This window comes from Panulirus ornatus, chromosome 38, assembly GCF_036320965.1.
Source record: "Panulirus ornatus isolate Po-2019 chromosome 38, ASM3632096v1, whole genome shotgun sequence".
Taxonomy (NCBI): Eukaryota; Metazoa; Arthropoda; class Malacostraca; order Decapoda; family Palinuridae; genus Panulirus; species Panulirus ornatus.
Window position 1 is genome coordinate 1172673 of NC_092261.1, and position 25445 is coordinate 1198117.

The 25445-nt window shown below is 43.2% G+C and overlaps 1 protein-coding gene and 1 long non-coding RNA gene across 9 annotated transcripts in view; one reads left to right on the top strand and one right to left on the bottom strand.

Moving 5' to 3' along the window:
- Positions 1 to 25445, top strand: part of LOC139760766 (uncharacterized) — a 27944-nt gene continuing 2499 nt past the window's right edge. Inside the window, exons 1-7 of one of the 5 annotated variants that reach the window (XR_011715402.1) lie at positions 1 to 733; positions 1099 to 1216; positions 6888 to 7154; positions 10674 to 10850; positions 14987 to 15187; positions 21872 to 22100; positions 22738 to 22867. This is a non-coding gene — a long non-coding RNA (uncharacterized lncRNA). The remainder of the gene's footprint in view (positions 734 to 1098; positions 1217 to 6887; positions 7155 to 10673; positions 10851 to 14986; positions 15188 to 21871; positions 22101 to 22737; positions 22868 to 25445) is intronic. The other 4 variants (XR_011715404.1, XR_011715401.1, XR_011715400.1 and 1 more) reach the window with 4 other exon arrangements.
- The window catches only part of nan (transient receptor potential cation channel subfamily V member nanchung), a 98115-nt gene continuing 73920 nt past the window's right edge, over positions 1251 to 25445 (bottom strand). For 2 of the 4 annotated variants that reach the window (XM_071684322.1, XM_071684323.1), the window contains 10 exons: positions 25160 to 25414; positions 22663 to 22841; positions 21940 to 22067; positions 19522 to 19676; positions 19010 to 19161; positions 17457 to 17566; positions 14954 to 15126; positions 10680 to 10796; positions 5721 to 5846; positions 1254 to 4534 (listed from right to left, as the gene is read on the bottom strand). In XM_071684322.1, coding sequence (XP_071540423.1) covers positions 4385 to 4534; positions 5721 to 5846; positions 10680 to 10796; positions 14954 to 15126; positions 17457 to 17566; positions 19010 to 19161; positions 19522 to 19676; positions 21940 to 22067; positions 22663 to 22841; positions 25160 to 25414 — 1545 coding nt within the window. In that variant the 3' untranslated portion in view covers positions 1254 to 4384. Of the gene's footprint in view, positions 4535 to 5720; positions 5847 to 10679; positions 10797 to 14953; positions 15127 to 17456; positions 17567 to 19009; positions 19162 to 19521; positions 19677 to 21939; positions 22068 to 22662; positions 22842 to 25159; positions 25415 to 25445 lie in introns of all 4 variants that reach the window. The other 2 variants (XM_071684324.1, XM_071684321.1) reach the window with 2 other exon arrangements.

Genomic DNA, 25445 nt, shown 5'->3' on the forward strand with positions numbered 1-25445 from the left:
ACAACACCAGCGCAGTGCACACAGGACTCTCCTTAATGCTGCTACTGACTACGTCTGCCGAATTGATTGACCTAATATTGTACTTTTATCAAATATTCACAGTCACAAAACAACCACATCTGCTCCAGGGTATAAAGGCTAACTTTACATAAATATAAGATTATACAAAAAAATACGATTAAAAGTATTCAAAAACTTAACCGAAACATCTCAGATTACAAGATAACTAGAAACATATACTTGTAAAACTGGTAAATAAGTAACAAAGACAACAGATTAACGTGTTACCATTAACATGGTAACAATGAAATAAGCATCAAATACTTGATTCACTACATATCATACAACATAAACCTGAAATAAATAACACTAACACATACCATTGTATAGAATTAGGTAAATCTGACTGACTTAACCTTGCCACACTTACATATAGTTTTCAGTTATCATGACATCATGTTATTCCTATCCTATCTACATTTATTCTCTACAGATTAATATTCATTTGATGTCATTACTAGTTTTTGTACAATTGTGAAAAATATTTGTGACTTGTTTACCAGCTTATAAAATTTTGCTGAAAACACTTAACGAATTTCAGTTTGAAGTAACGAACGGCCACGAAAACGAGTCAGTATTGAGACAGGAGGAGGCCATGGCCAGTAACAACCACCATAATGCAGGACACTTTCATCTGCTTTGTGGCTGTATGGATATTCTTGTGTGATATTTTGTAAGTATATGTTGCTAGCTATGTTACATGTTTTGGTTAAGTTTTAGAATATTTTAATCATATTTTTCAGTATAATCTTATATTTACGTAGACAAATAAACCTTTGTACCCTGGAGCACATGTGGTTGTTTTGTGATGGTGAATATTTGGTGAATGTGTAGGTGTCATTCATCATTTGATTTATGATTTTGGTTCATTTAGATAAGTTTCATAAGAGATTTAATCAATCAAAATGTATCTTACAACAGACTCCTTGTTTGTGTAAACAAGGAGACAACATACGCAATGGTTATTAGCGCCATCTGTAGCCCAAACACAGAAGTAAAGCAACCAGAGCTCACGCTTTCCTGTCTTGTCTTTCATAGACGGTTACTGACAATGACGTGGCGACGTGGGCAGCCTGGTGCTCCGTGTCGGCCAGTAACGCCTCCAGCAGCCAGCTGCTCACACTACAGGAACCAACTCATTGTGAGTGATAATAAGGTATGGACTCTTGAAGTTTTAAGTTATATAAGATTTAGAATAGAACTGTCCAATTGTTTTTAAATGTGTTTTAAGTTTGATATTCTGTTGCAAATGCTAGAACTTAATCTTTGGTAGATATTATTTATTGTAAATATTTAAACTTAAGCTTTGGTAGGAAATCTTGTCTACTGCAAATATTAGAATCTTGATTTTTGGTGGTAAATATTCTCTATGATGAATATGAACGTCGCGTACTGATGTATTTTAGATAAGGGAGGATTGTTGGACATTATCAGTCGTACTTAACTGTCTTTATTTTCTGTTATTCGTTTCACGTTGGGCTTTTATGATATAAATTATTCAAGTAACATTTTCAACTATCTAGATTTTTTGCTTTACACACAAACTCTCTACTGAATATAAGTAATAACGGACCACTGGTTCCTAACGAGGCTGTTTGTGATGGTGGAAGAGAAGACAAACTTGTGGATTAATGTGGTAGAAAGATGTGTTGATGTTCTGGTGAGGAACACCTGTAAATTGCAGCGAAGGTGGTGTCGATAATGTCAGTCTTTCCTAATACATATGGATGGTGCTGCTTTCAAGTACTACAGTTGGTAAATCCTTCAGTGCGTTGACAATGCCTTTAATGTAAGTGTTCTTCGCTTCACTTAAGGTAAAGCTTTTGCTACCCATCATTGCGAGTGATATCAGACGAATCTCTCAAGTTAGAATGAGACTGTCGAAACCTTCAATGATTTTGTAATGTAGGTATTGCATGGTTAATCTCCTTTCTTCGTAGCTTCTGATGATGGTGTCTATAATTACCGCAACGTAAATCAACCTAACCCAATCTGGTCACGCAGGCGGTTGTGATGTATATTGGACAGAAGGGGAGGCAGGTACATTGCTTGTATCCGGATTCGATCACAAGATTTATCCTTGATATGATGTATGTGGTAGACAGTTCTTAGGAAGATGTGGGCATACAACAACCACAAGACATAAAAAAAAGTACAAGGAAGGATTTAGAGTCGTTGATCAAGTACAAGATTATTGGATGAATGGAAGAAACGAAATGTAAATACGTCACATCGGACAGCAGATCAACAGTAAAATGATGTACGGTTTTAGAGAATTTTCAATAGATGGGCATCTACGGGCGTGATACTTCCTACCACCACAGTATATGTAGGTAATTTCACACGCACATATCACGTGGGGTTATGATCCATTCGATATGTGATGAGTTTTTAAGGTGACGACACTCTTCTGGAATCCTCAAATGCTCGTTAGAAGCAGATAAGCACTTAACGCTGCCACATCCCTTCATACATCTTCACAACTTTAGAATTTCAATGCTTCATTTTTCTGACAAAGTAGAGGTTGGAACATAGATAATTCTTGGAAGGACAATTGAACGGGTTATTTGATTTATTAAAAGTATCTATTTATTGAGAAGTATCTTTTACATAGTAAATCAGAGAATAGCAATCATTCTTTAAAGTTAAGATCCACACACCAACTATCATAAATACTATTTTGACATCTTGCACTAATCTTTACATACCACACCATAGTAACTTATGCTGGATTTCACTATTAGTCTCTTAAAAAAGTTCTCTACTGAGACAGCATACACGCTACCACCTCCTGTGTCTGAGTCTTATTCAAGGATAACTATTGCTTTATAATGGCTAGCATCATCTATGAGGCCTTTCCTATATAGTATTTTCTGAGGTAATTACCATACCTAGGAGACTAGGATGACCTGAGGGGTTTCTTCTGTACTGCAAAGTCTTTCTACTTGGCAAAAAAATACAAGGTTAGAAATATCTCGAGATGTCTTCTTGTTTCTGCAGCAGTTTCTAGGAGTAGCTACCATGTGTTAGGGGCTACAAAACTCTTAAGGGATATTTGCCCTGGGGTGGAGAGTTCCTAGTGGTTTCTCGAATGTTCCAGTCTCTCTCAAGGGTACGTACCTGCTGTACACAAACGATTGGGGCGATCCAGGGAGCATCTCACTCTCCACAGTCTTGCACGGGGACGGACGCCTAACACCTCCCAAGAGTTTATAGTGATGTAGAAACTTTATGTTCTAGGAAGATCTGAAACTTTCCTAGGGTTAGGTATCATGTGAGTGGCAAGGAAAACCTCGGAAGAGCATCCAACATGACCCCAGTCCTCACTCGTGGTGATGTAAGGTCATGTAACTTTGGTTTCCTGCTTCATGACGTCAGGTAGCTACCGTACTATGGTGGTGAGAACAGAAGGAAAGTCTGTTTTATCACTATTACCAATATCATCAGCAGGAGTAGTAAGCAGCAGGATTAGGGACAATAGTATAATTATCTATTGGATTATTATTAATCTTAAAATGTGACTTTCGTTAACTCTAGACAGGAATGAAGTTGCCACAGTAAATATCTCGTTACAGATGCTCGTAAGATTACATACTGATTGTAGTGCAAGTGATCATGTAGCTCCAGGACCAAACCTGAGTATCGAGTAGATAAATAATATGTGATCATTTGGTTTTTTAGCAGCAAAACTCTCCTACCTTTCTGACATGAGGCCATGTTTGCACTACAATTTGACGTATGTTAATATGCGAAGGTTGAAAGATTTGTACTTGGTTTCAAGTTCAGAAGTAAAGATTACAAAATAGAAAATCTTTTGCTTTTCCATACATTAGTTTGATAGTCTACCGCTTGTTAAACATAGAATTTAAAAGTTTTACATCGTTCAAAACTGTAGTAGAGTATGAGAGGAGACACTCCTACATCCCTGGGGTGTTCACTATCTCACAAAAGCAGAATACTAAACCTCCAGCACGTTACTTGTGCAAGTGACCGTTTCAAAACTTCTTTTGAACTCTTCCAAATGCATTCTGGCCGTAACTTTCCTCAAGTTAAACTTTTGATCTTAGTATCGATGCTAAATTCACTCTTAAGATCCTTCACACTGGAGCAGCAGATCCCACGGACCATTACCAGTGTCCTTTTCAGGTTTGGTGTTGGGATCATCATATTCTTGCACGTCCACTCTGGCCTTTGCATTTGTTTGATTTTTCTTGCACATCGTCATGATGACCTCTCCATTAGTGCCCCGCATCTTGACCTCATGATGACCTCTCCATCAGTGCCCCGCACCTTGACCTCTCTACAAGAGCAGCTGAAAGGGAATCTAGACCTTCAATGACTCCTTCATGGGATCCCTCGGGGTTGGATTGCCCGAGTCTTCGTAGAGACTCTTACGGTTTTTACGTCTTTTAATGTACTTGTGGTGGACCCGCTTCATGTCCATGATATCCTTCATCTCCTCCCGCTCCTCATCCTGCGGACGAGAAGGACAGTCTCTAGTAAAGAAAACGGGAATTGGGCAGTTATGTTGTTGGATATCATAGCTGTCGACCACTGAATGGTCAAGACAGAAATCGTAATACATGAACATACATAACCATACAGGAAGAACACAAGTGGATGTGGTTGTCTACTGGTGCTAGTGATGGAAGTGTGCGGGAAGTGATGTTAGTCTGAAGTGGTGGCAGGGTAGTTGAGGTGGTGGCAGGGTAGTTAAGGTGGTGGCAGGGTAGCCGGGTGGTGATGTCGGCAGTCAGTTAGGTGATGATTGTGGAGGAATACACAAGTCACGTTGATAGTGTTTTGTATACGTGTGCATCGCTGATATTAAGTCGTACATACCTCAGACCTAGGTCGTGGATCAGTCTTACAAGGAACCCATACAATGTAATGCACTATCACACTCGTGCCTTCACTCTCTCGCACCCCTCACACTTTCTTCCACTCTCGCACACTCGCCTATATTCATTTTATATAGCTTTTTTTTCTCTCTCTCTCTCTCTCTCTCTCTCTCTCTCTCTCTCTCTCTCTCTCTCTCTCGTCAGATGTCTTTTTATCTGATATTGTCTTAGCAGAATATCATTTCTCGTACAGTAATATCCTGCGCCCGGCCAGGGATGCTCCCGATACGCCTTTATTCCCTGATGATCTGGTTTATACTAAAGTACCAGGTCGTGTGGGGAGATGATGCCCTGATTTTGCATCCATGAATAATCAAGTCAGTTGGTATTTGTATGACGACATAAAGTTGACAGTCGGTTCTGATATCTCATTTTTGAAGTAAATATCGATGTCGCTTTTTACTTGGAGTTCATTTACCTTTTAAGTGAGCGATCAGTGTTGAAGACGCATCATGCATAATGATGTGCCAAAATATTCTTGGAACATAGAACTTAACTGATGGTATTACAAATGTCTGTAGCAAATAATGAGATCAGAGAGAGATGTTTGAAGGTCTGTCTTGAGTAACGGTGACAAGAGAAAGATTAAAAGTATCTGGTGGAAACGTTAGAGTAAACATTGATAGAAAAACTAAGGTACACAATGTGTACATCAACAGATCACAGTAGGAACAGCATCAGCAACATTAAGAGCAGTAACAGCTAGAACAGTACAGCAGTAACACGGAGGAGAGCAGGAGTCGTGTGTGACGTACTTACGTTCAGGTGGAGCCTGAGGACGAGGGCACGTCGACCGTCAGACATGGGTTGGGAGTACGTCATGAGGTGCTTGAGCCGCTCCTCCGGGCTGAGACCTCGCTCCACCACCAGCACGATCCGTGCCCACTGTGGGGGAGAAATGCGAATGTGGGTTGTGTACTACTCGGTGTAGGGGAGTGTGGTGGGTGTACTGCCCACTGTGGGGAGTGTGGGTGGTGTTGCTCCCCATGTGCAGTGTGTATCGTAATGCCCAGTGTGGGAAAGAGAGAGAGGTGGATGTTGTGACCGTCTCCAGTACTGAGACGTAGCCAGTTGTGTTGGCAACACTCGTCTACCGTCTCTTCCACTGGCCATTTCTATAATCTGGCCACATCCTCCATGAAACGTAGTTATCCTCGCTACATGTTTGTAACCGTTTTCTTAACGTGTTCCTGACCATATACTTGAACCTACAATACAACAATAATGTACGAATGAGAAACGAGAAAGTCTATGTGGGTTGCCTCCTGTCCAGGGATCTTAACAAGTTTACAGGTGACGCTGCTGGCGGGTTGGTACCTATTGTTTTCCTTCCGGATGACTCGTTTCTGGCTGGAGTGAGTGAGTGAGTGAGGGACTGACTGGCCTCTGGTCCAACGGGGTCACCGTTCCTCTATGTAATGAGTCGCAGATTAAGTGGGTTCCTTTGGAGAATTATCTCCAAAGGAACCCACTTAATGTGTGAGGCCACGCACTCGCTGCCACACACTCGGCACACCAACGTTCTCACACGCTCGAAGAAAACGAATTCTTCACGTCATGGAAAACATGAAGGCCAGAATTAAGTTTTGATGGTTTTAGTGTAGAAGGTTGGCATATATGAGTGTGTACAGTTAACTGATTTGTCGATAAGGATTAGTTTAAAACTCGTTGTTTGCCGTATGTCTTGCATCTTGACCGTCAAAACTGAAGATTCTCTTAACTGTTTGCTTCGTGTCATGGCACTGCTTTTGCTGGTCAAGCTTATCTTACTCCAGCGTTTTTGACTTCTTTCTTAAAAACTATAAGGCGAGTCTTGCCTGGTACACGTTCCTCTAATACATTATTTCTCGATTAGGTTAGGTTAGGTCGACGATCACTCCTTCCAGGTATTTCTTCACTAACTTCTCCCCCATCCTCCCCCTACAGGTGATGGTGAGGCGTGGGTGAAGGTGGCAGTCCTCCAGCAGAAGAAAGATGATGGAGCCACACCGTAGAGGAACTCCCCTGCGGCAGAGTCCGCTGGTGGCCACGCTTGATTTAAGACGTTTGACTTCAATCCTCTAGTTTAAAGGGAAGCTGTGATACTCCCGCCTTGGTCACGCCCACTACTCCATCGCACTATCGTGGTCTCTCCTACACATGCTTAGGCTGCTCCTACGACAGTCTTTTCCACCTTCAGCGTCTGCTTCTGAGGTAACTCCTCCGTTAATGTTTATCTGAATCATTCATCGTGCGCATCACACACACACACACATCTTCCATTATAATGTTTTTCTCAAATACTTGAAGTACACGAGAGGCGACACCAGTTAATACAAAGTTTCACAGTTCATTTGTGTTTCATGTTTGTAGTTCTCCTTTACTGTGTAAACATCGTTACAAACTACTGTCCTCTCGCCCTTGTTTATATTGTTATCGTTGTGGGGCCATGTTGACACGACGCAGACACTCTGCCTCCTCCCCACCCAGCCCACCCCACCACACCGGGTCTGAGGATCTCGCAGTGAAAATCTTTTTGTTGTTGGGTTTGTGATGGCTGGTCAAGGGTTTTCTGCATGAAGGTCATGCATTCCCTGTCACTTAGCGGTGACTTCCTCTGCCTTATAATTTTCCATTCGTGACCCATCATCACACTGGTGAGTCTCGCATGACCCAGTATTAACTTTAGGTTGCTGGCAATATATGAGGTTCTCAACATATTTCCCTTCTCCTTCTACAGTTCTCCCTCTGACTTGCTCGGTCAGATTAACCTCTATTTTACGATAATTAACTGCTACTTAACCGACCATTAATTCCTGATGAAATTACGACAAAGTTTTGGGTTTTTCCCTGTGTTCTCCACAATATTCTTTACAGAGTTCCTCTCGTCGTGTCATGCCTCGCTAAGCCCATACCTTCCTCACTCTCGCCTTCCAGATGGTGGCTGGGTGCAGACCCGCCTCCCTCCATGTTTTGCCTTCCTCCACTTTTTTTTTCTAAACCAAATTTGTTTTTCACTATCTATTTGCTGGTGATCTGCAGTTGCAATTCCACTGTAGTAGGTGTATAGGATCTACTATGCTAATGACCTATATATTGTTGTTCTCAAAAAGATTATGTAGCTTTTCTACATTTATGACTCTTCTTAAAGTGCGGTTTCCTCTCTGATCTCGTGTCCTTACAAACCACGTTGTCAAATTCGAGCATTACGTTCTCGTGGCAAGTGTAGACCGAAGCCATGTCTATTGGGTTTGCTTTAAAGATATCTTTTCATCTTTCATACCTGATCGCAGTTTTCTGCTTTAGAGAGAGAGCGCCAGGAACAGATTAGGATCAGACACCCCATCATGAGCCTTCGAGGAGGATGAGGACTCCTTGCTTGGTTCCTTCTGTTCTGTCTTTTGGAAACTGAATAGCAAGAAGGGGAGGGTTTCCAGCCCCCGCTCCCAATCCCTTTTGGTCGCTTTCTACGACGCACATGGAATACGGAAGTAATATATATATATATATATATATATATATATATATATATATATATATATATATATATATATATAATCACACGTTTTCCATTTTCTATCTTAGCGAGGTCGCGCCAGAAACACATGAAGAAGAGTCGCATTCGCTTGCATCTATTCTCTACCTGTCGGGTATAATGCATCTATTCTCTACCTGTCGGGTATGATGCATCGAAACCACAGTCCTCTGTCCATAATCAGGCCTCGTGTACCTTTCTGTAGTTTCCCCCGGCTGCTTCATGTGACCTTGTTTAGTCCATAAACAGCAAGTCTCACCCTGTACATATACACTATAACGCTCCAATTCGCTCTACCCCGTGCACGCCTTTCACGCTCCTGCATGTTCAGGCCCCCTAGCACTCTGAATCTGTTCGCCCCATCCTTCCATCTGCAGCTTGGTCTACCCCCTTATGACACGTGTATACTCCTCGTCAACCAATCCTTACTTATTCTCTACATATTTCCGAACCATTTCTACATACCCTTTTCTGCTCTCCCGACCATACTTGTCTTCTTAACACGCCCCTCTCTTACTCAGTCATATATTACTCTACAACCTCCTCACACGATACATTGGTCTCGAACATTCTATTTCCAATGCATTAAATATCTTCCGTACATTCTCTCGCACACACACAATCCTTGTTTATGTGGTAGGTACGGTGCGTGTAACTCGGGATGATCAGCTAGTGCCGTCTCCTGACACTATATATTTGGTCATGAGCTGTGAGTCGTCTACCCAAGCCTCTCCCTCAGTCTCCTGACTTCTGTGATCAGATCCCGAACCATGGCTGGGAATCTGTTTCCAGTCGCTTTTGCTTCACCTCCACCCATTGCAACTGCACTCGCTCTTATTTATAGCAAACCTACGCTTTGTTTTTCTTTTGCTTAGTTATGCCCTTACTTCGCGCACATGCACACACTCGCACACACATTATTTACATATATACGTGTGTGTGTGTGTGTGTGTGTGTGTGTGTGTGTGTTCCAAGATTGGTGTAAACCCTAAGTTACGCCAGTATTGGAAGGTGATGTTATTGTAGCGGTCTTGGTCTTTATTTAGACTTGATGAAACCGAACACGGAAGGGTTAAGGCTTCTCCGTGGCCATGGCAACCACCAGCAGGCACGTGAGCCGTCGAACACGTGCCTTTAGGGTGGGATACAGGGGTCACAAGACACGTGTCTCCGCGTTGGGGTACAGGAACCGCGGGACCCTTGCAGAAACCGCGGGATCCTTATCACCAATGTTACATCTCGTTGTTCTCATGATGGAGAGAGAACAGATTCTCTCCACCACATTGTAACACTGCTCTACGTCATCACTCTCGCAAACTAGATGAGAAAATTCTGGCCACATTTCACCACCCTACCCCACTCACACAAGCCCCACCTCACGAGTCTCGCAATATCCATTTTGTATTTGACGTTATTCATTCAGCTGTTAGCTCCTTCCTACACCCACGCATGGTCACATTCTGACCCACCTGTCCAGCGGGACACTACTGATATTGGAACTTCTCTTAATCTTGTCACCTTTCTTTGGCTACATCTACAATTTCTCTCTCTCTCTCTCTCTCTCTCTCTCTATATATATATATATATATATATATATATATATATATATATATATATATATATATATATATTCTTCTTTCTTTCTTTTAAACTATTCGCCATTTCCCGCGTTAGCGAGGTAGCGTTAAGAACAGAGGACTGGGCCTTTGAGGGAATATCCTCACCTGGCCCCCTTCTCTGTTCCTCCTTTTGGAAAATTAAAAAAAAAAAAAAAAACGAGAGGGGAGGATTTCCAGCCCCCCGCTCCCTCCCCTTTTAGTCGCCTTCTACGACACTCAGGGAATACGTGGGAAGCATTCTTAATCCCCTATCCCCAGGGATATATATATATATATATATATATATATATATATATATATATATATATATATATAATCTTGCCTATGCAACCTCAAACACCTTTTCATTCTCGCTGATATCAGCGGAGTTCAACACACCAGCGGAGGTCGCGGTAATCCTCTTTACTGGAGATAATCTAACCAGCTCAGCCACGTCACTCTTCACACCTGAGTTTGTTTACTGCCTGCTCAACCCATTTGGCGTAGGAAAATTCTAGATCAATCAAGTTCAAAATACGTTATTACCTTTTTTTCATGAGATGTAAGTACATACTCACCCCAACCACCTTTCTCTTGCAGACTCACCTGCCTCATCCACTCGTTCTTCATCTCTGCGATGCGCGTGTACGTGTTGCCCATCATGGCGATGAGCAGGTTGATCAGCAGCAAGGCCACGATAGCCATAAAGATCATGAACAGCACCTGTGGTGGCAAGAGACAAGTATGTACTGAGGCGCTACGATTAGTGATGTACAGGTGAAGTCCACAGCCATGGTGTCGTACTAAATTATCTGTGCTATACAGTGAGGCAGTTCTACACTCGTGGGGACATATCCCTTGAACTTTTTCATTTTAAACTTTTGTATCTTGTCAACATTCATGCCTTTCATTTCATTCCATTAACGCGCCACGTATTGTTCTATAAGAATATCTATTAACAATTTTTCTAACTAGTTTCTTGTTAAATATCGTACTAAGGCATCTGATTACTCTTTTGCATTTGTCTGAGAATTGTTCACCTTGACATCAAACTAGTTTAATAACTTAAAGTTGTGATCAACTCGCATGTAACTGTCCCTTGGTAGACAGATCTATGTGCCTATAACCCTTCACTGTAGCACTGCTCTCTTAACTTATCTTTGTTGCTTTCATCTGGATTTGCTTTATTATTGATCTGATTTTGGATGTGAACAATTTGATATTTCCTTATTGATGCACTCGAACGTAATTGTAATGTATGGCAGCAGACAGTTGGTTCCCTGTACACTTTTCCCAAAGTGAAGCTCTGGAGACCGGTAAACTCTGGCCGACACAGGTTCTTACAATATGTATCCTGTTTGGTAACTTTTTTTTTAGAGTATTTCTTTGTGTCCCATCGCTATAAACTGGCATTTGCTCGTGTTGAATTTCCTCGACTGTGTATTAGATCAAACATTGAGAGGTTGTATGGTGATGCAATTCTCCTTACTTTCCTCATGACCTTGACATCATCCTCGAGCACATTCAAGTGCGAGTCCAACCTTCCTGGCAAGTCGTTTGAATATATTGGCAAGACAGATGGTCCCAGGCAGCACGCCACTCATGACCCTAGGGCATATCCAAGACTCGTGTCGCGAGCATCCTGTGTTTTATGCCACTAAGACGAATCTCTGTCGTCTGAGGGTGTATCTCCTTATTCCTGGTATATTTTCCACCTTCTTTACCGACTACCAAGTTACGTACATGATAGTGTTGTATGATTTCTGCTCGCCCAGATACACACCATCTACCACTTTCATTTAGTCTACAAGGTTCGGTAATCATTTAGTCTACAAGGTTCGGTAATCATTTAGTCTACAAGGTTCGGTAATCATTTAGTCTACAAGGTTCGGTAATCATTTAGTCTACAAGGTTCGGTAATCATTTAGTCTACAAGGTTCGGTAATCATTTCCAATTTTAAACAGTTCACACTCGTGAGAGACTCTAGTCTGCCGTTCAGAGCAACTTCCTCTCCTCCTTCTTTGAAGTAAGAATTAAATTTGCAACGATTACAACCAGAGCTTTGGATTTCCAGGCCTAGGGAATACCTCTGCTTTGTCGCTTGTCTCCCGCGTTAGCGAAGTAGCGCAAGGAAACAGACTAAAGAATGGCCCAACCCACCCACATACACATGTATATACATATACGTCCACACACGCAAATATACACACCTATACATCTCAATGTATACATATATATACACACACACATATACATATATACACATGTACATAATTCATACTGTCTGCCTTTATTCATTCCCATCGCCACAACGCCACACACGGAATAACAACCCCCTCCCCCCTCATGTGTGCGAGGTAGCGCTAGGAAAAGTCAACAAAGGCTCCATTCGTTCACACTCAGTCTCTAGCTGACATGTAATAATGCACTGAAACCACAGCTCCCTTTCCACATCCAGGCCCCACAGAACTTTCCATGGTTTACCCCAGACGTTTCACATGCCCTGGTTCAATTCATTGACAGCTCGTCGACCCTGGTATACCACATCGTTCCAATTCACTCTATTCCTTGCACGCCTTTCACCCTCCTGCATGTTCAGGCCGCGATCATACAAAATCTTTTTCACTCCATCTTTCCACCTCCAATTTGGTCTCCCACTTCTCCTCGTTCCCTCCACCTCTGACACACATATCCTCTCGGTCAATCTTTCCTCACTCATTCTCTCCATGTGACCAAACCATTTCAAAACACCCTCTTCAGCTCTCTCAACCACACTCTTTTTATTACCACACATCTCTCTTACCCTATTATTACTTGATCAAACCACCTCACACCATATATTGTCCTCGAACATCTCGTTTCCAGCACATCCACCCTCCTGCGCACAACTCTATCCATAGCCCACGCCTCGCAACCATACAACATTGCTGGAACCACTATTCCTTCAAACATACCCATTTTTGCTTTCCGAGATAATGTTCTCGACTTCCACACATTCTTCAAGGCTCCCAGAATTTTTGCCACTCCTCCACCCTATGATTTACTTCCTCTTCCATGGTTCCATCCGTTGCCAAATCCACTCCCAGATATCTAAAACACTTCACTTCCTCCAGTTTTTCTCCATTCAAACTTACCTCCCAATTGACTTGACCCTCAACCCTACTGTACCTAATAACCTTGCTCTTATTCACATTTACTCTCAACTTTCTTCTTTCACACACTTTACCAAACTAAGTCACCAGCTTCTGCAGTTTCTCACATGAATCAGCCACCAGCGCTGTATCATCAGCGAACAACAACTGACTCACTTCCCAAGCTCTCTCATCCACAACAGATTGCATACTTGCCCCTCTTTCCAAAACTCTTGCATTCACCTCCCTAACAACCCCATCCATAAACAAATTAAACAACCATGGAGACATCACACACCCCTGCCGCAAACCTACATTCACTGAGAACCAATCACTTTCCTCTCTTCCTACACGTACACATGCCTTACATCCTCGATAAAAACTTTTCACTGATCTAACAACTTGCTCCCACACCATATATTCTTAATACCTTCCACAGAGCATCCCTATCAACTCTATCATATGCCTTCTCCAGATCCATAAATGCTACATACAAATCCATTTGCTTTTCTAAGTATTTCTCACATACATTCTTCAAGGGAAACACCTGATCCACACTCCTCTACCACTTCTGAAACCACACTGCTCTTCCCCAATCTGATGCTCTGTACATGCCTTCACCCTCTCAATCAATACCCTCCCATATAATTTACTAGGAATACTCAACAAACTTATACCTCTGTAATTTGAGCACTCACTCTTATCCCCTTTGCCTTTGTACAATGGCACTATGCACGCATTCCGCCAATCCTCAGGCACCTCACCATGATCATACATACATTAGATAACCTTTCCAACCAGTGAACAATACAGTCACCCCCTTTTTTAATAAATTCCACTGCAATACCATCCAAACCCGCTGCCTTGCCGGCTTTCATATTCCGCAAAGCTTTTACTGCCTCTTCTCTGTTTACCAAATCATTTTCCCTAACCCTCTCACTTTGCACACCACCTCGACCAAAACGCCCTATATCTGCCGCTCTTATCAAACACATTCAACAAACCTTCAAAATACTCACTCCATCTCCTTCTCACATCACCACTACTTGTAATCACCTCCCCATTAGCCCCCTTCACTGAAGTTCCCATTTGTTCCTTTGTCTTACGCACTTTATTTACCTCCTTCCAAAACATCTTTTTATTCTCCCTAAAATTTACAGATGCTCTCTCACCCCAACTCTCATTTGCCCTCTTTTTCACCTCTTGCACCTTTCTCTTGACCTGCCTCTTTCCTTTATACATCTCCCACTCATTTGCAGTATTTCCCTGCAAAAATCGTCCACATGCCGCTCTTTTCCCTTTCACTAATAATCTTACTTCTTCATCCCACCACTCACTACCCTTTCTAATCTGCCCACCTCCCACGCTTCTCATTTTTATCATTTAATTTTCTAACGAATAGATACTTCCGGTAGGAAAGAAGAGGAAGGTGGAGGGTGGGAAAGGGAGTGGAGTGAGAATATTGGTAGTGAGAGTTAGAGAGAGGAGAGTATTGTTATCTTGTACATTGAACATGAGTAATTTATCGCATTTGTCTTCCATCACGCCTGTGACCCATCACATCCCCAACCTGTAACACCTGTCATCTGCGGAAGAGATTGAGGCCCACGAGTGTAGAGTTCTTTTCCCATACAGTGCAATTAGGTAATTAGAGGTAGGTAATGACACTCCGGAGTCATGCACACACTTGCCACCTCCAAGCATAGAACCACTACACCTGTGGCCATAACACCTGACCCTACACCTACCTTACCAGTCTTCTCGTGGTCGGTACATTCCAGGGCGCTGTAGATGTCGCCGAAGTTGCCGAGTGACATGATGAACATAAGCATAACGCTCTCGGCCGCCGTAGGCATCGGGTTAGACGTACACTGACTTTTCCCCTCTATGTTCCGGAACGAACTGAAGATGACGTAATAGGCTGCCGGGGAACGTAAGGAACACCACATCATTCCACATGGGGATGGCAGGCGGAACAAGAGGTAAAGAGGAATGGAGAAATTTGTCACTTTTATGTTTTCATTTCGGTTAAAGTTTTCATTAGAATAAATCTAGAATGATATTTTTGAGCCGGAAGAGAGATGCATGTTTATAAAACCACAAGGTCAACCCGTCCTGTTAACCGATATACAGTAAACATATACAAGTATGACTTCGTAAATAAGAGTAAAAAGATTATGTATATTGAATATATTAGATTATGTATGTTGAATATATTAGATTGATTAGTATAAGAATGAATAAACCAAGATATGACTGCACACAGTCACCTCGGCTGTTCATCCCTCCCTAGGGGTTGGTCGATATAGTGGGTACCTGGCTCAGGCTAGGGTGTGTATATGTGTTCATATATATCGCGTTGATAGGATGGCCTTCATTAGGGCCTCTGTTGCCCGTGCCGTCTCAGCCCAGCCCGGGTGGACACACTGGGATGGTCGATGAATTGGCACATGTCCAGGATGGGTTTGTGTCTGTGTATTTGCGTACATACAAACTATATATATGAAAGGTTAAGAGAGAGTACATGTAAAACTCTCTCAATAACAGAAATAGTAAACACGCACATACACACACAACACATACATGTACACAAGCAAATACATCGTGAGACACAGTCGTAATCAGGAGAAGGATATCTCCGTGTTAAACTAATCTTAATCCTACAGAGTCTGAATTCTTTCCCTGGGAGGCATCGCTTCCAGCAGACAACCTCTGGATTCGTTTGTCGAGAAAGAAATTGCTAATACTGGAGATACATTTTGCTAAGGTTCTAAGTTAAGAAGAATAATGTTAGTACCGTAGGCCACCGGACATCCCACGGTTTAAACAGCTTCGTCCAACATATCCCTAAAGCTGTGACTGGCGGTGGACATGAGCGTTCCCTGTGAAGGTTGTGATGGGTTTTATGTTGGTCAGACGAGGATGCAGGTCGGCATACAAATTGGCCAACACAGAGTGTCGCATGCTGCCAGTGCCTTACTCCAACATCAAGGTTTACATTATCACTTTCGGATCTGGAAAGATCCGTTTTGGAGTCCTAGTTGGTGGCAGTTACCTTCGAAAAAACATTGATAATAGTTATGAGCATCTTACACCTGATGGTTTGATCCGAAACTGACGGATCAAATGAGGAAGAATCATTCGACCTGCCTCAGACCTATTCGGCGAGGCATGTCTGCTCCTCTGGTATTGGTGCATATATATTTATATATATATATATATATATATATATATATATATATATCATTGATAAAGACGCTTATACTTTAGATAACAGTAAGGTACTAATCATAGAACAATCGGGTACTGTTCATCATCAACCAGGCCACACATAAACATTCAAATGCATGTCGGTCACAGTCGGATACTCCTCATAGACCCCTCAGTCAGTCAGTCAGCCATGCACGGCTCTGAAATAATCAAACACGCATGGAAGATAAGGAACTGATAAGAGCTTTGATGGTACTCGTAAAGAATCGGACACCACAAGTAAACAAAGAATAAACCGAGGACCTCAGCTGCTGCAGCTTGGTAGAACGCCAACAGAAGCAGCATCAGAGACGCATCTATCTGAAAGTAATCATATATCATCCATGAACATTTCGTTCAGGTGCCACTGACAGTTAGAGAGAGTCAACACTCGCCGTGAGAGGTCAGTACTCACCCTGGGAGAAGTGAGAGGTCAGTACTCACCCTGGGAGAAGTGTGAGAGGTCAGCACTCACCCTGGGAGAAGTGTGAGAGGTCAGCACTCACCCTGGGAGAAGTGTGAGAGGTCAGCACTCACCCTGGGAGAAGTGTGAGAGGTCAGCACTCACCCTGGGAGAAGTGTGAGAGGTCAGCACTCACCCTAGGAGAAGTGTGAGAGGTCAGCACTCACCCTGGGAGAAGTGTGAGAGGTCAGCACTCACCCTGGGAGAAGTGTGAGAGGTCAGCACTCACCCTGGGAGAAGTGTGAGAGGTCAGTACTCACCCTGGGAGAAGTGTGAGAGGTCAGTACTCACCCTGGGAGAAGTGTGAGAGGTCAGTACTCACCCTGGGAGAAGTGTGAGAGGTCAGTACTCACCCTGGGAGAAGTGTGAGAGGTCAGTACTCACCCTGGGAGAAGTGTGAGAGGTCAGCACTCACCCTGGGAGAAGTGTGAGAGGTCAGTACTCACCCTGGGAGAAGTGTGAGAGGTCAGTACTCACCCTGGGAGAAGTGTGAGAGGTCAGTACTCACCCTGGGAGAAGTGTGAGAGGTCAGTACTCACCCTGGGAGAAGCCCATAATGAAGACGAAGTAGATGGTGACGAACCTGAGTAGATCGCCCACCAGCATGGTGTAGATCATGGTCACGAAGGGACCCACCGTCTTGAAGCCTCTGAGAAAACAAGACCCACCTGGTCACCACGTATCCTCCACCAACAAGCTAAACATTGTCATTTCGCTCGTTGAGGATCAAATTTCTCATCATATTTTAAGTACATAATGTATTATGTGATGTTAACCATAATAATGCATTGTGATGTTAACCACATTGCTATCAATCGCTATGAATGTGGCTTAATTCTCGAGTCGGACGTAAACGTATGATTAGATTGTTGTAATTCACTAATGCGCTGCGCTGGTGTTGTCCTCTTGATGGTGGCCTGTTGAGAGTGAAGCACTACAGGTTAAGAAGCGGCACTGAAGTTGTTCAATGATGGAGACTTTTACAGTGCTCCCCCATCTCCTCACTTGAGGGAGTTACCGGAGTTAACTGGTGCGCCCGCCCTGGTCCGTGTGGTGCATTACTCTTCCTCTCTGACTCTTATCAGGATGAAAAATGTAAATCCTAAACAAAGAAATGCCACATCTAAATAAACGCGTGCAACTTTGATTGATAAAAATATCGCATTTTCATAGAAACATTAAACTTTTATTTAGGAGCAAACAATACTTTCATGTACAATAAACTACATTAAACTGTAACTTTCACTTGGAAGACCAAGTTCAGAGCAAAACTGAATTTCTGTATAAAAGGAAAATATGACTCGTCCAAATATTTTTCTCGTGTTCTCGGTGGCTGACCTGACAGATGGTGACGGTGTTCAGTAGTGTTGCCTCCTGCCACAACCTCGCCCACTCCCTAACCGTCATCGTCCTGCACACACATTACACCATATAACTAATAAGGACTCCTGGTTAACCCCACAGAGCCTCGTCGTTTCACTGAATTTCAAGTATCTTCGTGGAGTTCCAAGCGATGGGACAAGAGAATGGTGTTTACTAGGAATGGAAATCTTCGGTCTGTCAGTCTACCAAGGGTGTCAGGCTCTGCTGACGTGATCTCTCATAACTTGGAGACGAGACAGCTGTCCATCAACACGTGAAACTCTCGCTATGAATTTCCTTGAGATTCTCATCGTCGTCGGTGGGCGTTATTTGGAATACGAATATTGAAAGTCAAATGCGATCAAATCTTCTCGACTCCCTTGAATCATGTATGTGAACAATACTGTATGAAGTTAAGTCGTGAAACAGAGGGTGTCACAACCGCAAATTGCATTCCAGGGTAAGTACAGTAGCCTGGCCAGGACCGGACTGGGGGATCTACTTCCTAGGGACAACCTGGCAGAAAGAAGAGGCCCTACACTGAGCTTGATCCACCGGAGTTTCAAACTCGTATGTATGACGACTGCTTGTGGAGATCCCTCGCATCTAGATAACTAGCGGGGAAACAAGACCCAGTAGACCAGGTCCTTTTAAGTACATGAAAACAGCGGTAAACTGTTTGCAATACCTGTTGAAAAAAAAGGATGGCTGTGTACAGAACATGACCCACCTGCAAAAGAAGAGGAAGTAAGGCCCGGTAGAGAGCATGACCACGACGGCCACCAGGTCCTCTGCCTTCTCCATACAGAGCGACCTCAGCACTGCCATGACCATCACCAGAAGACAAGCCAGCAGGAACAACACACGGGAGGGCACTGTGCTCTAGTGAGTAGAGATATGCATATCTTACGTATAGCGGCAAGCTTAGGGCCGGTAACTTTTCCCTATACAATATACGTCTGGCAACTAAGCTAGGTAATTATGGTACAGATTAAAAAGGGCGCACCTCGTTCTCTGTTGTCAACAAAGTTTGTGGATTGCCTCTTAGCGATTTTCACGTTTCTTTTTTTACCATTTTGTTTTCTTCCTCTTTTATATGCTCTATTTCCTTTTCTGCAGCTTGGATGATAGGCTCTTCCATCACTCTCGCCTTGCCACTCGCCATTCCCTTCACTCACCCAGCAAACTTGTCACCTACCATCCTTCACCTAGCCAACTTCACCTTACCACCTACCGACTCACCAGGTTTTCCACAAACATCTGAAGCCCCTGGAACCTGGCCTCGTTAGCGGCGCCCACCAGGTAGGCGAGCGAACCCAGGAAGGTGAGTCCCTCGCACACCACACGAACGTAGAAATAGATCTCTGTGGTGCGCAGTCCACCGATCACCATCTCGTCTGCCGGAGGTGAAGGAGGGACTGTCAGCGATGGAACCAGGGAGATGGAAGGATGGTAGAAGAGGGAGAGAAAGACGAACACAGGCGTGAGAACGGAAAAAGGAGGAGAGGAAATGATGAAGGTAAAGCATGGAAGAGGAGAATGGGAGAGACAATAACGTTGGAGAATGGGAGAGAAAGGAGGCAGACCAACACAGGTGATAGCGTGTGGCAAGATTAAGGAAAAATAAATGGTTGAGCATTTGGCCTGGAGAGAGAGAGATGATAAAGACAGTCGGAAAATACATGAATAGACGAAGATGAACTTTTCTGGAGGTCGTCTTTGTTTCACGCACGAATCGTGCTAAATGTTCCACGAATTTCACCTACTTAACCCTGCAGAGGTGGTGAGGGTAGTGTGTCTACTACATGTACAACATCTACTGATCCTACAGCGAAAATTTGAAATTGTACTGAACTGATGATAGATGTCATGGAGTCCATCCAATGTCCTAAGTGACGTCATTTTGTTAAGCTTCAAATATGTTAATTAACCACAACACTGACTACAGTCACTACGTTATCATGACTACAGTCACTACGTTATCATGACTACAGTCACTACGTTATCATATATGTCATGGTCATAACCGTGTGTGGAGGAGGATAGAGTCTGGTCATCGACACGCACACTGAGCAGAAATAAATCTTCTTTGCTTGTCACTCGGATGTTGGTCACCTTCATTACCAGTTTCGGTCCTAAATGAAGTAAAAATTGCCATCCCAAGCAAGTTGGTCAAGAGGTAAAAAATATTTCTCGACGAAATTGAGGACACCATCACCACGACTTTTAATATTTCAAGGATTTATTTTCAGTTTTGAGAATCGAGAGCAAAGTGCTGTAGTCAGAACCCAACTTAGGTGGTGTGTGTTGTTGTTAAGTGTACCAAGTTAAATTGGTTCCCAGTATTTCTTCTAAAAGAGAGATTTTCACATAATTTTCATACAAGACTTTCAAGTATGGCCTGATTAACTGGACTCTGGTTAAACTAAAAATGGGTGGAGGGTACAAGGCTGATGAAGACACTCTCCTACACTTGTTTGTTTATCAGATGTGAATTTCAGCATAAATAGACATGATTGAGCAAGAGAGGTACGAGACCAATTATATAGATTGTCTTGAGTGATGAACCGGACTATTACTGTTTTAATGACATGTAGCAAAGAGAAATTTCGTGAGTCATGAGGTAAAATATGGCTTTTCATTAGGTAAGAGCACTGTGATCCTGAGGTAGGAGCGCTGTAATCATGAGGTAGGAGCAACATTTTGTGATAATACATGAGGTCAGGATATTGAGTGATGAAGGAAAATGTCCTTAATTTCGTATGAGATGTTGGCCCAGCATCATGTTTTGATGGAGAACCTGATTTTTTTTTTTTTCAGAGCAACGTGGTTTCACGAATGTACATTGTTATAGAACTGTGGTTTGTAACATGAACTTTTTTACAGAAAGTTTTTAAGGCTAGATTTATTAGAAAAAAAAGTTTCTAAATTGATGTGTTAGAAAAGTGGATTAGAATCTTTTTTTTTTTTTTTAGAGAAACTTAGTTTATAAGATCACTTTTTGGAAACATGGTTTCAGATATGAGCATTGTTAGAGAAACATGGTTTCAGATATGAGCATTGTTAGAGAAACATGGTTTCAGATATGAGCATTGTTAGAGAAACATGGTTTCAGATATGAGCATTGTTAGAGAAACATTGTTTCTAAGACTGACTTGGTTATAGTATAAAAAAATTTCGTTAGACAATATACGGGAGACACACGTCTGTATGAGGGTCTCTGACCATTGCCTTCGTAATTAGAACAATCGTTTACCAGAGTGATGGCGCGGAAGAGCTTGTTAGACGTCAGACAGATTGGCAGTGTAGACCGTTATCTTGTATGTTCACTAGATCTCGCAAGTGAGGGTTGCCTCGTAAGCTCTCCCGATATCATCTTGATAACTATTTCTAGGAAAATAATTTGGTGCTGCAGGATAGGAGATGCTAGCATGATATCATGGTGCTACAGGATGGGAGGTGCTGCCTAAACATATCATAAACATCAAGGACTTATTTTCAGTGTAAAAGACCAAATGTTATCGTCTGAAAGATATCGAAATACAATCTGTTCTGTAATCCTAGGTACACAATCAAGAGATATCGGTTTCAGGTAACCGTCTGGACGAGATATCGGTGGGGAGGATATCAGCGTGAGAGAGCAACCAACCGTCTCCTTACCTTTATTCGGCGTGGGCGACCTCCAGAGCGCGCAACGGCAGGGGTCCTCCGAGGTGGTGTTCTTGGTCTCGTTCCTCTCGTAGGGACTGACGGCCGGCATGGCCTTGGGCGGCCTCATGTACCTCGACCTGTAGTGATGGTGAGGAGATGAAGATGGTGAGGTACGTGTTAAGGAGATAGTAAAGATAATCATGATGGACCTGATGAGATGATAATGGTGAGGAAGGTGTTCAAAATGATGAAAGGCCTAGCAGTGCGCACGGTAGATATTGTTATTAATGATGGTGGCGCTGAAGATTATGATGGAGAGAATATGACGTTACTGAGTGTGTGGAGGTAATGTGACGGTGGTGTGACTGGCGGTGTCTTGTGTGGTGGTGTATATGGATAATTTCGTTTTATTTTCATCACTATGTAAAGTGATGAAATAAGAAGCAACATAGTAGTACTGAGGACCAAGATCGTGTCATCATACTAGCCCTGGGTTAAGGGTCACACTAAACCTGGGTCAAGGATCACACTGGACCTGGGATGAGGATGTGCGTGAGTCAACTAAGAGACTGAGTGTATGTACATGACCCAGCCCATCTGTGTAGCAGTAGACTTGAACATGATAGGTAGGTAGAGAGACAGACGGATAGATAGATAGACAGAGGGAGGGAGGGAGGCACTCGTACATAAGGATACTATGGAAGCAAGAGACAGAAAGGCGTATCTGCTCACCTCTTGATGATCTTGGTGATGATGAAGGACAGCTTCTGTGCCACAAGGTGTAGATGATGGGTCTTGTTATAACAGGTGAAGTGAAGCGGAGGCCGGGTGGTGGCATCATCAGCCAAGGGGTCAGAGGTCACCGAAGAGGTCAGCAGATCATTTAGGTCACTACCCAAAGTAACTGTGACCTGTGGGAAGACCAGAGGACGAGGACGTAAGCACAAAGTAATACTTACGTATGATATATGATTACACACTCGCTAACTTTTTCTATATATATATATATATATATATAATATATATGAGAGAGATAGTGGGGTGGGTGTGATGAGGTGACGTAATATAAAGGTTTAGGTCTGCTGCGACCGAGGTAAGAGGATTGTGGCTGGTGCAATATGGATTAGAGATGATATCACCCACAACACCAATACCTCCTGAGGTCCTGTATTAGAGTGGTCACCTCAGGAAGTGGTGACCTTACTACCACGTCTATAAGTCACCCAACTTGTTTACTTATAGTACTGAGGTGAGTACATATCTCGCGGACGTGTGTGTATTCGTCGAAAAACGATATAAGCCCTTCCTGGCGACGTGGGGAATATTGTGTTTAGTTGTCGAGGTTATTATGAAAAGATTGTGGAAGATACTGTGTCAAGGTTGTGGTGGATCTTGTACAAAGATTGTGGAAGATACTGTGTCAAGGTTGTGGTGGATCTTGTACAAAGATTGTGGAAGATACTGTGTCAAGGTTGTGGTGGATCTTATACAAAGATTGTGGCAATTCTGTGTCCTTGTATAGCTAGCGTAAGTTGGGTTACATCCTTCTGTAGTCTGCACAAGCTGGACCATCTTCTGTGGTCTAGGTAGGTCATTCAAAATTTTCAGTAGCGCACTTGCAAGGGTGTCACATCATGTGCTGCTGCAAATGGAATGATACAAATAATAATTTGAATAGCCAATTCTTGTGACTATCCATGCGCTCAATACATAACTGGCAATCTTGGGTTCACAAGAAATGGACTTTAACCATACATGAGTTCTCATGACGTTGGTATTTGTCCGGGATCTGAGTTAATGGGACATTCCAGTCGGGTAAGAGCTTAGGTTACTTGGGATCATTATCCCCTTGAGCACGACGGTACGCCACTTGAGCACGACGGTACGCCACTTGAGCACGACGGTAAGTCACTTGAGCACGACGGTAAGTCACTTGAGCACGACGGTAAGCCACTTGAGCACGACGGTAAGCCACTTGAGCACGACGGTAAGCCACTTGAGTATGATGGTCTTGTGTATTACCTGACGAATGAAGTCGTCACTTACCAGGCTACAATACCCACCGGTTACAACGTCGTGATCAACGGTCGTACCACCATGATCAAGGGTCACTGGAGATAACAATGTGCTCTACCTAACCAGTTATACCATAGCGGGTAACACACTCGCCTTCCCCGGGGTCGAACCCGGGTCTTTTTAGCTGTGAATACTTGGCTAGGTAGGTTGATGCGATGGACGCAAGAGATTGTATGAAAGCTTGGACTTAAAAATGGGAAACTGGTTATAGGAAGTCGATAACTATAGTTTGTGTTGTGTGCGTGAGCCGTGGCTCCAAATGATAATATTGCACAGAAATGAGCAAAATGTCTTCATCACTCCAGTCTTGGGTTCATATGTGTGTGACGTTAAGTAGATAGGAGGAGGAGGAGGCAAGTCTGTTTCATTTTTCTTCCAACCTTTTATCTTGTATTGGTTTTCTTTATGGTTCGTAACGATGCTCGATTTGTTTGTTTTACTTATTTCACCTCAAGTGATTGGTTTCAAAGTCCTAACGTCATTCGTCTGAATGATGATGATTAGAAAATGTGTTGCCTGGGGCACTAAGGTTCTCCTCGGTTTTAAGAAGGAACTTGACTTGGTTACCAGGACAGGCAGACAAAACTGTGCCATCTGATTCACTCAAACTGGACACCACTTGAAATTGAACGCCTTTCTTTCAACCTCTTTATTTACCGCTGATTTTCTGTCTAGATGTCAACATTTCTCGAAACTTTGTCTGTACACTTTCTCCAGGCATCATTCCTACACGCCTACTGAGCCACCTTGATGAATGACGTAGGAAGCGTTACTCTGGAACTGCCATTTGTAGCTTCATGACGTCAGTGTGTGCCACTCGTCACCGCTTCTCTCCTCCCTCACGTACTCTGTCTCCCCAAGATGCAATCATTACCATTTACCTTGCTCCACACGCACTGTCACCATTTCCTCCTCATACTCACCGACCCATAATCTTCCCTACAATCACAACTTCGGTACTATCTCCACCCACCTATCCTCATCCAACACTCATTTGTCTCCCTACCTCTCCCCTCTTCACCCACCCATACAGACACACCACACCTCCAGCCCAACCCGATACATACCCTCACACTCGTACATTTATCCACACACGCTCTCTTCTCCCCATAGACTTCCCCACATTCCTACCTCTCCCCACAATAAAACATACCTTCTCCCCCTCCACCATGTACTGGACGGTCATGGGGTCATCTGGGAGCTGGGTGACAACCTCTTCTTGCGACCCCAGCAGCAGGGGCAGGTAGTCATCATCCAGGTCGTCCTCGGGCTCCAGTGTCACGTTGACTGAGGATGATGACGACGACGAAGATAAGGTCGTCAGGTCGAATTCCAGGTCAAAACCTTGGGTAAGGTTGGGGGTTGGGACGGTCAGGATGTCCACAGTTGATGTGGTATCTTGCGTTACCTGTGTGGTTAATCAACTTTAGTGATTAATT